This window comes from Coptis chinensis, chromosome 7 (assembly GCF_015680905.1).
Source record: "Coptis chinensis isolate HL-2020 chromosome 7, ASM1568090v1, whole genome shotgun sequence".
In the NCBI taxonomy this organism is placed as follows: domain Eukaryota; kingdom Viridiplantae; phylum Streptophyta; class Magnoliopsida; order Ranunculales; family Ranunculaceae; genus Coptis; species Coptis chinensis.
In genome coordinates this window covers 46,908,899-46,922,520 of record NC_141462.1, presented here as the reverse complement: position 1 = coordinate 46,922,520, position 13,622 = coordinate 46,908,899, and the positions used below count along the sequence as shown (strand labels likewise).

The 13,622-nt window shown below is 34.9% G+C and overlaps 1 protein-coding gene across 1 annotated transcript; it reads right to left on the bottom strand.

The window, feature by feature from the left end:
- Positions 1 to 534: 534 nt before the first annotated feature.
- Positions 535 to 7,209, bottom strand: LOC147487715 (uncharacterized). Its single transcript, XM_086571654.1, has 7 exons — positions 6,913 to 7,209; positions 6,611 to 6,814; positions 5,496 to 5,620; positions 4,999 to 5,003; positions 4,279 to 4,449; positions 3,818 to 4,004; positions 535 to 933 (listed from the first exon to the last, which is right to left on the bottom strand). Exons 2-7 carry the CDS (start codon positions 6,635 to 6,637, stop codon positions 912 to 914), a joined length of 537 nt encoding a protein of 178 aa, XP_086427780.1. The 5' UTR covers positions 6,638 to 6,814; positions 6,913 to 7,209; the 3' UTR covers positions 535 to 911.
- Positions 7,210 to 13,622: the final 6,413 nt, after the last annotated feature.

Below are 13,622 nucleotides of genomic sequence, written 5' to 3'. Positions count from 1 at the left end.
GTGGCGCTTAATAGGTTAGCAACCATAGATGATAAATGGTGTGAAGCCTGGCAAATTATCATGGCGTGGTAGGACGCGAAGGAACCTCATCTCTTTATAGAGGATGATGAGGAAGAGGAAGATTAAGTGGGAGTGCCAGAAAATTTTTAGTTTCAGTTAGGGTCTGCTTATGTCCCAAGCAATTTAATTTCTTACTACCTCATAACGGGTGGAACTCCTATAGAGTTGCGTCAGTTTTATTTTCTATATTAGTATGTTATAACCTTGTTTTGCAGATGTTCCGGAATTTCACACGTTTCAATGGTATTTTCCTACCCTCTTTATTTAAAATACTTTGAGGACAAAGCATGTTTCTTGTTTTGGGGGCATAGAAACACGTGTAATTAAAGCATCTATTAGGATATAGATATGTATAATATGCATTTATTTCTAGTTAAAATTTCAAAAATTCAGAAAAATAAAAATAAAAAGTTTATACTATACACTTAGGAATATTGGTATTGTTTCTTTCTCTATGCTTTGAATAATCTAGAAGTCTCACGTAGCTTTTGCATTAGAATAAATTGTAGAAACTTAGGTTAATATGTAGGTAATAATCTTTGCATCTAGCCATAAATATATTACATGAGTATCTAGGATTGTTTGGCAGTAAGTTTCTGAAACCTAGGCTAGAGTTCTTATTTTACAAATCCTGTGAGAATATAGTCTAAAGCCTTATATGAGTGAAACATTAGAGAAATGACACAAGGGAGAAGTAAAATCCGGATAGATAAATCACACGTCCACTTGCTTGATCACTATACCATATCCTAAGCAAGAATTTAGGCCCTCTTTGGATCGATATAGCCAAAAATTCAACCCTTATGAAATTATTTTCCGCTAGTTGCCCCTCTGAGCCTTTCCTTAGCCTTTCATAACCGCAAATCCTTTAACCTGTTACAAAACAAATAAAAATAAAAAAATAAAAAATTATCAGCCTACCCATTCTTTGAATAAGTCTGAGAATAGAGATGAAGAATAGAAAAGAGAAAGACCTTTGAAATCAATAATTTGTCAGTCGTTTCAAATAAGAAAAGAAAGTTTCCATCCAAATAAATAAAAAATAAATAAAAATAAAAGAAAATAAAGAGTTAGAACTCCAAAAATAGAATAAAAGGAGTCAAAAGCCAAAGAAAAAGAAAAATATGGCTAAGGATGGAAACAAAGTGTAGAAGCAAAAGTAAGAAACAAGGTTTTCTCTAGTTACATAAAATGAAGACTCTATTATCTCAGACTTGTCCTATTTGAATATCCATTTCTTTCCTTCTTAAACCATCTCCTAATCCCCGCAACACCTAATAAGAACCTCTAGCTCAATTAGGAATAGGTTAGTATGATAGTAAGTGGCAGATGTATTTGATCGACTCCGGCTTCCTTGTGTCATTGAGATTGTAAGATAAAGTGTGCCCACTGTGCCCACTGCATACTGGAGTAGCGAAACTTGAGCAGAAAAATCAGAGTGGTTTTTGTCTTGACATTTATGTGAGGACCTACTTAAGGACGTTATTCCGAGTTTTCAGAAATGGACCTGCTAGTGCATTTCATAGTATTACTCATTGTATATATGTTTATTGTAGATGATTGATTATTATGCATATATTAGCTTAGGTTTTGACTTGATTATTCTGTATTCATTGCTAGTGAGATATATAGATAATTTGGAGCATGAATAAGGAAATAGTAGTTTTATTTCTTAGTAGTTGTAGTATAAATGAAGTTTGTGAGTACCTTCACTGGAAAACTCTCACGAGGCTATAACTCGTCCACTAGGGAATTTCTAGTGGTTTAAGGTCTTGTTGCATATGGTCAATGCAATCGCACTCAGCGAAACGAGAGTAGTTAGAACTCCATTTTTGGTCACTTATTCTAATTTCTCATATTTGCTTGAGGATAAACAAAATGCTGTTTGGGGGTGGTTTGATAAGAGCCCAAAACTGTAGTTTTAACCCTTTAACAGTCATACTTTTAGACCAATTATGCGAGTAATAAATAAGAGTTAATGCTGATTACGTGTTTTTATGTATTTCAGGCATTGAAGTCAATTATGTGCAGAAATGTGCCACTTTGGTGAGATAAAGGAGCAAGGGTTGGTTGCTAAGAAGTTCTGTGATTAAAGACCAAGATTCAAGGAGACAAGCCTTTGTAAAGCCCGGTCAAAAGCTGAAAAGTCAACACAGGCAGAAATAGTGCACAAGTCAGAAGAACTTCCGAAGACCATATCTTTGAACTCAGGCATCGGATTTGGGCCTACCTTACTTCAAAATGACCAGATCGGAAAGAGATTTCCAATGGTCCAAGCCTTGATCCAATCAGAGGAGAAGAAGTGGACGAAAAGTCTGCTGAAGTCAAAGCCAGCTGAAACGGGCTCTGTGGACTGAAGAAATTGGGCTTTGGGCTCGATTTTCCGGCCCAAAACATGGCTCCTCAGCCCATGCACGAAATTGTAGATTTGGTCTCCTCCTTTAGATAAAACAAGACTTAGCTCTTAAGAAAAATATAGTTAGATAGTTTAGAATAGAAAGTAGCCATTAGAATAGCTTGTAGATCTAGTTTTTGAATTTCAATTAGTTAATTAATTAGTTTCTTTCCTTATTTTAGATTAATTATTTGAATCATTGTTCTTCATTTATTAGATAAATAAAATAGTAGTTCTTGTTAATTTCAATTCTTGGTTGTTATTCATTCCTTAGTTGTTTAATTTCGAATTGAATTCTTGAGTAGTTAAATTAGTAAAGTTCAAATTTTTATATTATGTCTAGTTTTAATTCAATTGGAAATGATAGTTTGATGAGTCAAGGCTAAACCTCCATTAGAGGGGTTTGATGAAGCCTTGATGAAAACTTGATTGTGTAGTATAGAATCGTTGTAAGAATCTATTCCACTCTAGAAGGTCGTTGATTCGCCATGAGAATGGGTGGACGACCTCACATGCTAGTTATGAATTGGTAGAAATGTCATATATAATTAGGGATTAGAATGACCAATTCTTATCGTAAGAACGTAAGGATTGGTTTACAACAAATCTATGCTAGTTTATTAAGTTGGATTCAAGGTGGAATCAAATTCCCCTAATTCTTTATCTAGATTCAACTCTTAGCATTCTGTCATTCTGTCATTCCGTTATTTGTATTTTGTTATTTGAATTCACATCGTAGTATAATTTCCACAATACTATCATTAGACTTTGAATAGACTCGTCAATTGTAGAAAACTTGAATGTTAAAGGACTAGGAGTGGAACGAATCCTTTACTCCACTCTATTTCGATATATTTGCGAGTATAGATATTTTTTATAAGCAATTGAGCATCGGTAATAAGTTTAGTTTTACTTGCGTTTTGAAGTTTCATCGCTTTATTTCGTAGGTAAAGCTATTCATTTTTATGGTTATCAACATTTAACCTTGACTATGTACAAAATAAATAGGAAGCATGATATGTTATAAAAAGTGTTTTCTTAATGGAAAACTTTCACAAGTGCTCCACATAGATTTACCACACAAAAGGCAAAGTTTACAACAAAAAGGAGCCAATCATCTATGTTCCATATATGCATATAACCTTGGTTCTGACTTATAAGCCTAAGTGTTTTTGGTTTATTTTTTATGAGTACCAAAGGTATTGCTTAACTAATAAAAGGTAAAACCCTATCATGTTGAGAAAAAGATTGGCATACCAAATCATGCTGAGGAATTCCCTCAGTGATACCAAAAATCTTAGAACTGTTGCATATAAAAAGTCTAATAACAATTGAGCAAACCTTAAGTCGGGTAAATTCTACCTATCTTTGAGCTCTTGTTCAAATTGAAGCAACTTCAGCTCACGCACTACATCCTTCACAGATACTGCTGCCTGTGTAATGCCTCGCAGAATGCTTGTGTAGTTTGTGGTGGGAGTCTTCTTCAGGGACTCACAAGCCTCCCACACAGTGCCAATTAGCAGCGGGATATGAGTCAAACTGCGAGAATCTACACATCAACTTTTAAAAGTTCAATCATCGCATTCCTACAAACAAGTCTCACACTTTCAATTTGCAGACAACAACAAGTGCATTCATCGAAAAAAAATAACAAGAAGAAACTTTTACTACATAGTAATGCTATAGAAAAGCTAAAGTAATTAAGCACCCAAGAAAAGGAGAAGAAGAACGAAAGACCAAGATGCAGTTCTATCCAATATATCTCCTAATATTTATACAAATCAGATGTTGTTGAAAAGACAGGCAAAGAAGGAGAATATTACCATATGATAAGACTGCCTCTCTAAAAAATGTTAAACTGCACTCAACAACTTTCTTTGCAAATGCATGGATACAAGAAGAAAGAGTAGGTCCAGCACCAACTTTAGTCCCATGAGAAAGTAGGAGGAGCCCCTGAAGCATTTTGAAATAAACACTCATGTTTTCTTCCAGTGCTTGCAATTACAATGCGCCTCTTTCCATAGCAACCCACCGCATAGAAAAAAACAACCATGAGTAATGACTTAATTCCAGAAGTACATGTATACATAGTAACTTTCCTGGCTAACTCAGTTGTCTAAAAAGACTAAAATCAATATGATATTAAGATGGGAAGTGATCATAAAACAGGGAGAAGACGAACCATTAGAAATTACCTATATTTTCTTTTTCATCAACATGATTGTGATGTATGCCACGTACAAAGCTAAACTCAATAACAATTGGGAAATCAACTTGAGGTATAACTATGTTGATTTTCCCAAACATACGTTTAAAATTAAGTCCCCACTCAATTTATATGCTAAAACAAATTAAATTTTATGCTAAAAATATAAGATAAAAAGTAATGAGATAAAATAAGGAGCGTCCCCGAGTTTTTCGCTACCCAATAATGTAATCTTGAGTAGTAACACGAGATTGGCCTAAGTTGTGCCAGGGTATTTCCATAAGATGAACACTAGTCCTCGAAAGAGCAGGATAACACCGTTTCTTATTGCTAGGACTTTTTCTTACCTGAGAGAAGGCTATACTGGGAGCAACACATGGGGATACTTGTTAGCAGCCCGAGACCATGGAATACTTTAAAGCCATGAAGTAATAGCTATAATTAATGGCCACTTCACAACATAATACTAATGGAACTTTGAGGGCGCATTGCGGTGGTGTGGGACTACACAGTCTGATGCTAAAAGTCAACATTTAGGTTCCTTTATAAGCAACATAGCGCACTTCCCTCATAGACCTTCCCCAACATCCTACCACATTTCTCTATGCTTACATTCGCAGAACCCACACCCACAAATAATTTCTCAGGTAAAACAGTAAAGAAGCCACACTTAATTACTTAATCCACATGCAACCATCATACCATCAATTAAATTCATGCCTCACCTCTCATTATTAACAAAGTACATAACAAAATTACTTCTATACCTACCCCCCACAAACAGATACTAAAGGTATTACTCCAAGTACATATGAAAAGAATCCCCCAAGTCACAAATTCTCAAAAAATAAATAGAGGATAATACCTATTGTAGCTTGTTTTGATACTTGGTCTGCCATTGCAACCACTTGTTCCCATGGTACTTTCTCAAGTGTAGAAGCAGGTGCTTCTTGAAACAACTACAGTAACAAAAACAAGTATAATAATAATATATTAAGAAACAACAACATCCAAAGTAAGGAAAAAAAAAACGTACTTTCTAACAATAAGAAGCTGCAACATCTAACATTGACAATCAACAAGTGATATCTTCATTTTACACAATTCTACCAAACCATATACACGCAGTCGAACTCGACAAAGTTTTTGAAAAATGATCCTATATACACCTTGATTCATTTGACAACTAAACCCCTCCCTCCCCAGTGAATGTAATCTGGTTTTTTTACCTCATCCAACAAGAAGTCAATGGCAGCTTCATCTTCAGCAATTTCTTTTAAAGGAGTCTGAGGAAATTGGATATCCAACTGAATTTGCTGAAATCCACTCCAATTAAATGTTTGGAGACGTACAAATTATTGCATGCTCTTAAGGCAAAGTTTTACGATAGTCGATATCATCAATTCCTGGAAATTATGATATCACTTGTGAATTCAAACCCCACAAATCACACAGTAATTTATAGTTCATAAAACAATTAAATTTACCAATAGCGGGAAAATAAATACTTGTGTGTATTCTATTTTGGTAAAAATCTCCATTTTATGCTCAAACAATTTTGCAAGGTGGTTCTCTAAAAGTTGGCTCCTGGCACGTTGAGTATTAGAATGACTACTTTTATCTTTCGGGAGGAAGTGGTGCTCCTATTGCTGTCAGATCGACGATGCTTCCTGAGAACTCCATGGGGTAAAATCTGCTTTGCTTCTATTCTTATGGCTTCTAGATATAAAAAACATGAGAATCAGAAGAGTCGTGTTATTGACACTTGCATTGAATTAACATAGTATTGTTATGGTTTTTAAACCATGGTGGAACATTAAATTCGAAGAAACAAAAAGTAATACAAATGCAGCAGTAACCCCCCCCCCCTCCTTCTTTCTTGTCCCTCTCTCTCCACCCCCTACCTCTTCTCATCAAGATAGAAGAGCAAGATTTAAAGATTTACATACCTCTTGAAGAAGTATATCAACAGACATATGAACTTCTCTTGACTCCTTGTGCTGTTAAATCATTCAGCAAAGTAGTCATCTTCTCCTAAATCCTTCTTTAAAAACCAAATAAATATAGAGTTAGTCACTAACCTTGACCCAATTAGGTGCTGTAAACCTCTTTCTGAGAAGATTGGATAGTTTTTGACTTTTTGTATTTACATACTGCAGAGAAATAGTCCTTTCCAATGAGTTTCTGACTAAAATTTGGGTAAAGGTGTTGCAAACTACGACCAGAGACTCAATGAACGAGGAATTCTTACCAGATGAATCGAACACGTAGTGAGCAGGACGATTTTTTGGAAGTGAGCCTTGCAACTGTATCCATGAGAGACGTAGAGAAGAAACCCTAGTGACGATTGAAAAGAGAGAGATTTAGCGCTATGTTTTTTTGCCCTATTTTAAGTTTTTTTTTTTTTTTTTTTTTTTTGGATCGAGTGGTTTTGAGACCCCTTTATCCATGTTAAGTGTAATTTTGGGAAAAACATAAACAAGTGGAATACGAATAGATCGAGAAAGGTGGAGAAGAAGGGTTTCTCATTTGGTGTTCTTAAGTTGAGGTCGAGAAGAAATCGAAGTCTTTGGACACATTTTGGTGTTGACGCCTCGTCCTGTCGCACATGCCCAACACGTGCATTGGTAAATTAAATTCTTTGACGCCACCTTGCCGTCAATATATTTTCTAAACATTTCTTAAATAAATTAAATGAATTATTTGATTAATTGTGACCGCAAAACCCACAGTGATGCCATAATGGCGTCACAAATTTTCTGACGCCTATTTGGAATCACAAAACGAAAAAAGCCCCTGTCACAAACAAACTATTATGGTGTAGTGAGACCCCTACAAGTTTATTACCAAAACCTCGTGACGATTATCTAATAAGACCAAAGTTTAATATTTATTTAATTAATTAATTTAATTATTATTATTTTACTATACCAAAAAATATGGGGTAGGATGAATAGTGTTTTCACGTATGTGACAGGGGTAGTTTGGTAATTTCACATTTTCTTTTATTTTTTACTTTTATTTTTGTCATTTTATAGGAGTAAAATTATAGTTTTATAGTTTTTTAAATTAATTTCTAATCATAATGGGCCTTATGTCTGGAAAAATCAAACAAATAGAGATAAAATAGTTTTTTTCACATATGTTATAAAGGTATATAATTGTAATTTTCTTTTGTTTTTTTGAATATCTAAACTTTGCCATTTGTCTTCATTGGTGGGGTTAAACAAAACGGCTGCACAGTTGAATACATGCGCAGCACGTGCCTTTTGCTAGTTTCGTTAACGCATGCTCATGTGGTCCCATTAACAAGGTCGCTCACGTGCTTTGTGAATATCATGCCAAATGTTAGGTAGAGAGTTGGACGGGGTTAGTTATCAAAACAAGAAATTGGGCTAGAGAGTCTCATTTTAAAAAAAAACAACTCAAAAGCCCTATCCATAGTTTTTTTGGGTTTTAATACCCCTATATTGTTTTTATCCGCCATAAGTGTTTTTTTATAGAAAATCTTTAGAATCTAAGCTTTTGACTCGAGACCAGGTGCCACCTGTTATTTTTTAATATAAATTATTCTCTTTTTCACCCTTCCAAGATAACTACTTATTGATAAGATAACTACCAGAATAAGATTGAATAAGATAACTACTTTTAGATAAAATAACTACTAGAACAAAAATAGTAGATTTTGGGTTTGAATAGAATTTAGCAAAAAGTACCGTGTATTGCTCCAAAAGTTAAATTTGACACTACCTGTTTTCATCCGAATGTGGACGTTATAAACTTATACATTTTAAAATGCAGATGCACCATGTTATAAACTTATATATTTTAAAATGCAGATGCACCACGTTATAAACTTATACATTTTAAAATGCATACACACCACGCATTTTAAAATGCAGATACAAAATGTATTTAATTATTTATTTTGTGGGTTTGATTAACTACTATTAAATGAAACGGGTTGGTTTAGGGTTTAATGTTTATAAATTTAGGATATAGGGATTAGGGTTTAGTGTCTTAAGGTTTAGGTTTTAGGCTTAGGGTCTAGTTTATAGGGGTTATGGTTTAGTGTCTTAAGATTTAGGGTTTAGGCTTAGGGTCTAGTTTATAATGATTTTGGGTTTAGTGTCTAGTGGTTTGGAGTTTAGACTTAACGACTAGTGTCAAATGCCTCCACAAAATATTGGAGGCATAATATTTTTAGTTTTTTCATTACCGAAAAACTAGTGTGCGTAAGGTGTACTCAGCGTATAACATCTGGGCCACTCATATAGGCACAGTACTAGTGTATTGCAGCAAAGAAGTACTGTCCAAGGGCTCTCATTCCTGTGCACTCATACACTCTGATGCGCCCTAGATGTCCTCTTTTCATTATATGCATTTTTAAATGTGAAGGCAGGTAGTTATAAGTGAATTTTTTGTTTTGTATCTCACTATATTACTGGGTAGATGGTCCGTTATGTTTGTTTCCAAATGAGAATATTTTCGTCTATTCCTGGTAAAGTTGGATAACAGGTGGTTAGTTTCATATTCTGGTCAAATTGGGGTATTAAATTCTAAACAAATTTAAGAGGAGTCTTAGGACTACTAAATATTTATAACTAACTCCTCTAGACTAATTTTCTGGTTATCAAAACATACAGACCCCGAAAGACCACATTCTTCACGTCACTGAGTCTCTCCCAATCCTTCCTACCTCTCGATCTCCAGCCTGGAACACTTTATTGAGATTATGGAAGTTTATGTTCACGCCTTCACGGTGCCTGCAGGCCCGGATCCCCTGAAACTTTGCATCATGTAGTACTCTCCTAGACTCCTACTTGTCCCTGTTTCTGATGAGTTTATGGAATTTCCTTCTGTCCAATGTAATATTTCCAACTAAGAAGATTCTTTTTGAAGTAGTGTGATAGTCCTGGTAGGCAGCTTTTGATCATGTACTGGATTTGGCTGCTTATCTGGGATTCCAATTTCATATTCTACTTGATCTGCTCTACGTGAATTTTTTCATTTTATATTATGGATTTGCTTTCGGATGTATTCGTATGGATCAAGAAGCCGATTCAATACATTGCTTCTTCAGTTTGAAAAGCTTCTATACTTTTCACGAATTTTGCAGCTTCTAGCTTCAGTTCCCGATGGCTCCGAGGTAAAGATTGATCACCTTGACAGCCTAGACTCTTTTCTTTTACTGGTGGTACGATAGCTCATGGCTGTACTGTGGTTGTTTCTGTAAACTTTGTTTTCCAGGGAAGTATTTGAAATAAAACAGGGGATGAGTCTTAAGGATATTTCTCCACTTTCTACGGTAATTTCTACCGAATGGTGACATATATTCAGTTGAGTTGATACTTTGCACTTTTTACTGGAATCACATTTTTTTGTAGGATTTACTCTTATCTTTTTGCTCCCCTGTTTTAGTTATAACTTCTGCCTTGGAAACAAACATAGAAGTAGTCTTTTTTGGTGTTATTACCCAATGAAAGATTTTTCTTGTATAGCTTTCTGTATAACTTTATTAACTACGAAGGGTTGTATTCGACTAATCCAAAACATCGCATCCCTCTTAATCGGAGAAATCAACTATTGAGATAGAGATAGCTTATCCTATATATTCAATCAACAAAAACAAGGTACAAACCAAAATCAAACTACATGATTATATCACCTTACTAGCTAAAATCAACTGTACAGTCATAAAATTTTACAGAGCTTATGGAGTACCAATTCTCTCATGATACGACAAGTAATTCTGTCTTATCAGCCAAGATGGGGGTTTCTCAATTCATGAGCTTAAACGTGTTCCATCCATGGCGGCCAAACACTCCAAGGCGAGTTTCACTAGCTGGTGTGCATCTGCACTTCTGTTATGTAAGTTAAACTTTTTACCCCTTTTCTGATAAGTAGTGGTTCATTTTTTTTTCCTGATGCAATGATAATGGGTAGTAGTTCATTCATACCATACATAGCCCTAACAGCCACCAGTCCAAACAGTTCGACTTATACACCCAGCAAGGCAGCAAGTCCAAGATTCTCTACCAACCAGAGCTACATAGATGGGCTCGATCTCCATTCCCGTTAGTTTATCACAGATACCCCATTGAGTCAGGCAGATTTTGCCATAACACTACCTATATATATATATATATATATATATTAGTAAAAGAGAGGTACAAGAGCCTAGAGGGACTTGCACATATGGACAAAACCCAGCAAGTATCACTAGAACATTACATCCCTAGTAGTATTGGAGATCGAGTACATTCCATTTGCCTATTTGTTACGGCTATCAAGTGGTTTTTGGTCGAGACGTTTTGTTTTTTCGGGACTTTTTTAGCTCTTGATTATAGATTAGCACATGGTGTATTGGTGTACAGACTTGTATACGCATTGCCTGCTTAATGAAAGAACGGGAATGGACTTATATATCCATCCAGTGTTTGTGTAGCTAGTTTTGTCTTACTTTTCAATTAGGTATCTGGCTTCCTTCTCTATTTTGAAATGCTTAAAATGAAACTTGTATTTATTTAGAAGCCTAAGGCTGCGTTTTATTAGTTTTTTGAAAAAATAAATGTGTTTGGTTTCGAAAAAACTAATGGAAAGGAAAAAAACTATTTTTCTTTGGAAAAAAAAAATGAACAAAAGCATAAAGTGGTCCACTTTTTCCATAAGTTTGGTGTGTTTGTTTGCCATGGAAAGGAAAATAGTGTCTGTTTGGTAAAAATATGTAAACTAATGAAATCTGTTTGAAAGGAAAAAAGTAAATTGCTTATTGTTTTTTTTTTTTTTTATTTTTCCTTAAAATTTTAGGTCCGGACCATGGACTCAAAACCATTTCCATTTCCATAGGTTTTTTTTGTTTTGCATGGAAAGGCAAAAATAGTGTCTCCTTTCCTTTTCATGGGCAAACAAATAGCAAAAATACTATGGAAAAGGTGGACCATGGACAAAACCATTTCCATTTCCCTGGTTTTTTTCTCCTTTTCCTTTCCCTAAATAGCAAAAATACTATGGAAAAGGTGGAACAAACACGCCCTATAGTCTTTCTCATGTGGAGACAAAACTATGGAATGGGAAGGTTTTTTTTTTATTCCGAGGGTCAACCCACGGATTTGAGAGGAAAAAGGAAAAGGAAAAGGAAAATGGTTGTTTTCCTTTCCTTTCTTTAGTTTTCGAATAACAAACATGAAATGGAAAATGAAATAGGAAAGAGAAAAATATAAATATAAATAAACCCATTTCCATTTTTCTTTCTTTTCTTTAGTATTTGCATAACAAACATGGTTTATTTCATCCATTGGTTTTCCTTTCTTTTCCCCATTTTACCAAACATACAATACCAAAATTTAGTTTTCATTCCATTTTATTCCAAAGTGACCATTCTATAGTTTTCCTTTCCTTTCCTTAACTAAGTGAGTAAACAAACGCACCCTAAGTGTGAAGTCTTGATCGAACCAATATTCTCAAACCCGTAGTACATATTGTATTGACGTACCCTTTTTTTATTGGAAGCATTAGGTAGTGTTTATTTATTTCGTGGGTTGCACACATGATATGTTTACATTCGAGTTTAAAACTCAGGGTGTGTGAACAGTGGCAGAGTCAGGAATTTCAACCAAGTAGAGCACCACAGAATGTGACTACTAACGATAAATTCCCCATAAGGAATTCTCCACGCAGTTTCGCTTTAGCGCATGTTGCACTTGATTAAGGGGGAGTATCTTCTACTACCACGGGCACGGGTGATTGATCAGGAATAGGCTTCCTTATAAGGAACTTATTGATATCTATGCAAAAATCAATTGCATGTCACTATAAAAAAATTTTTATTTATTCCTTAAAGCCTAACCTAATATAGACTATAAGTCTTCCCAATACTTTAAAAAACATACCAATTTAAATCTTTTAAGTTTCCATTAGAAAATGTATTCTTGCTCCCAATCTCCCATAAACTAATAACATAGTCACTTTACATATAGTTTATAAACAACTTAACATAAAATTATGAAAAGTGTAAGTATTCAACTAAAATTAAGGCAATAGCAAATTGAGTTTAGGAAAGTTAGTAATTAATTCTATAAATTGGTTACATAAATAATGGAAAATGAAGTTTGCAAGAATAAAAAATGACAAACCTGGAAAGAAGGACTATGGGTTTATGGGTGTGCACAAAATATAAACTGTAGGCCTAAGGTAGGATAGTAACACACTAAGAGCATCTTTAGGAAAGAAACCAAGAAAACACCAAAATTTTGAACCAAACCAAATACCAAACCAAAAAAATACTAACCAACTTCAGGAGAAACATCAAATATTCGACATCAAATAACGCACTTTTGGATAAACCGCGCCATATAGCCCACGCGACTTTCTCAAAACCGCGCCACTGAAGCCCAAGCCCACGCGGTTTTCCAAAAACCGCGTGATATGTCGCACATCAACTTTCTTCTTTCTTTTCTTTCCCAATCTCTCGTGCGGTTTTGAAGCCCACTGTTTAGCCCAACCCCATGCGGTGTTAGAAAGACCGTGCGGTTTTTCCAAAACCGCGAGAGAGATTTGATACAACACCAAAGCTTGAACCAAATTTTGGGCGATTTGGTGTTTGGTTTGTTGTTTTTTTGGTGTTTTCATCAACATGTGTATCTCCTGAAGATGAAAAAACACCAAATTTTAATTTGGTGTTTGATGCTAAGATAGTATCTCACCTAAAGATGCTCTAACACTACTATTTTTTATTTTTATTTATTTAAATCTAAATTTTGGGGAGGTCTGCTCCATGAATAGATCTACCCGTGTGTGAATACCCAAAATTTCACGCAAACATGGTAGCACTAGGATACATGGTTCAGTGGGCCTAGAAGCAGGCAAGCCTACGCATGTGCATTGATAAGTATCCAAAATTGTGTTTTAAACCCCGCAGAGACATTACATTTGGGTCAATTATGTGTTTAATAAATGTAA

What these genes read in the sequence shown, in the direction of transcription:
- LOC147487715 (XM_086571654.1), bottom strand. Translation starts at nt 6,637, where the DNA reads ATGTCTGTTGATATACTTCTTCAAGAG. An exon ending in TTGATATACTTCTTCAAGAG is followed by an intron (nt 5,621 to 6,610) that starts GTATGTAAATCT and finishes TTGTTACTGTAG; the next exon opens with TTGTTTCAAGAAGCACCTGC. An exon ending in AGAGGCAGTCTTATCATATG is followed by an intron (nt 4,005 to 4,278) that starts GTAATATTCTCC and finishes GTTGATGTGTAG; the next exon opens with ATTCTCGCAGTTTGACTCAT.